The 1,535-nt window shown below is 45.8% G+C and overlaps 1 protein-coding gene across 1 annotated transcript; it reads right to left on the reverse strand.

Annotated features, from left to right (window-relative positions):
- Positions 1-9: 9 nt before the first annotated feature.
- On the reverse strand, positions 10-317 carry LOC111392527 (uncharacterized mitochondrial protein AtMg00860-like; the record flags this gene model as incomplete). The annotated part of the gene is made up of 1 exon (XM_023017886.1): positions 10-317. A coding segment is annotated over exon 1 (308 nt), but the record flags the coding sequence as incomplete, so codon positions are not given.
- Between the last annotated feature and the right edge of the window lie 1,218 nt (positions 318-1,535).

Genomic DNA, 1,535 nt, shown 5'->3' on the forward strand with positions numbered 1-1,535 from the left:
TCATTCCACCGGAAGCTATCTTTCTTCAACTGTTGGGTTAGAGGCCAAGCTATCTTTCCATAAACTTCCACAAATTGCCAGTAATATCCCGTTAACCCCAAGAATCCCTGCAACTCTTTTAATGACTGGGGACGTGGCCAATCTCGCATACCCGACAACTTTGATTCATCTGCCACTACCCCCTTTTCTGAGATTATGTGACCCAGGTACTCTATCTCTGTTTGTCCAAATGAGCATTTCTTCTTATTTGCAATGAATTGGTTTTCCATTAAGATCCACAAGACCGTTCGCAAATGATCCAGATGCTCCATCTCCATGCGACTATAAACCAAAATGTCGTTAAAAACACAACACATTTTTCCGGAGCTGCTCTCTGAAGATGGATTTCATAACCGATTGAAAAGTAGCTGGTGCATTAGTCAAGCCAAAGGGCATGACTAGGAACTCATAATGTCCCTCGTGAGTTCGAAAGGCGGTCTTCAGCACATCTTCAGCCCTTACCCGAATATGGTGATACCCCAACTTAAGGTCGATTTTCAAGAATACCGTGGCCCCATTCAGCTCGTCCAATAACTCATCGATTACTGGAATTGGGAACTTGTCGGGCACAATGAACTTGTTTAAAGCCCGATAGTCCACGCAAAATCGCCAACTTCCATCATTCTTCCTTACTAGCAATACAGGGCTTGCAAAAGGCTGGTGCTATGTTGGATAATTTTGGCAGCCAACATTTCCTTAACCAACTGCTCGTTCTTTCGGAAGTAGGGATAACGGTATGGTCTCACACTGACCGGTTCTGCCATTGTCTTCAAAGTGATTGCATGATCCTGATTTCTTTTCGGTGGCAACTATGTAGGGGATTCGAAGACTAATTTCACCTCCTCCAGAACTTCTGTAATGATTCCCTACGGAAGGTCTGAGACAGCTGGGATTGATGATGATATTCCCTAATTCCAATAGGAGGCCTCCCCTTGCTCCTTAAAAGCTTTCCACATTGACTTCAACGATACGAGGATCTTGCTGAGGCTTGGGTCCCCCTGCAGGGTCACTTTAGCTCCTCCAACGTCAAAAGACATAGTTAAGGCCTTCCAATCCACTTGCAGTTTGCCTAATGACCTGAGCCATTGTACTCTTAGGATAACATTTGAGCTGCCCAATTCTAACGGTAAAAAGTATTCCTCCACTAACAACCCCGGCAGCTTCAAAGGCACCCATCGACAAATTCCTTCCCCCTTTACTATTAAGCCTGTGCCCATTACCACTCCGTAGCTTGTTGTACTAGATAAGGGGAAACCTAACTGTTGGACCAAATCCGCTGAAATAAAATTTTGTGATGCTCCACTATCCACTAGAGCCACTACATCCCTTGGGCCCAGTCTTCCCATCAACTTTATAGTGCCCGGAGCTATAAGACCTACCACAGAGTTTAAGGGAAGTTCAACCGGTTGACCCGGACCTATGGTTTCTTCTTCGGCCAACCCCGATTTTCCTTCTCCCTCGCTGTCGTCAGAGCTCAGCTCGTCGGCATGCACAGC

This window comes from Olea europaea, unplaced genomic scaffold (genome assembly GCF_002742605.1).
Source record: "Olea europaea var. sylvestris unplaced genomic scaffold, O_europaea_v1 scaffold9369, whole genome shotgun sequence".
In the NCBI taxonomy this organism is placed as follows: Eukaryota; Viridiplantae; Streptophyta; class Magnoliopsida; order Lamiales; family Oleaceae; genus Olea; species Olea europaea.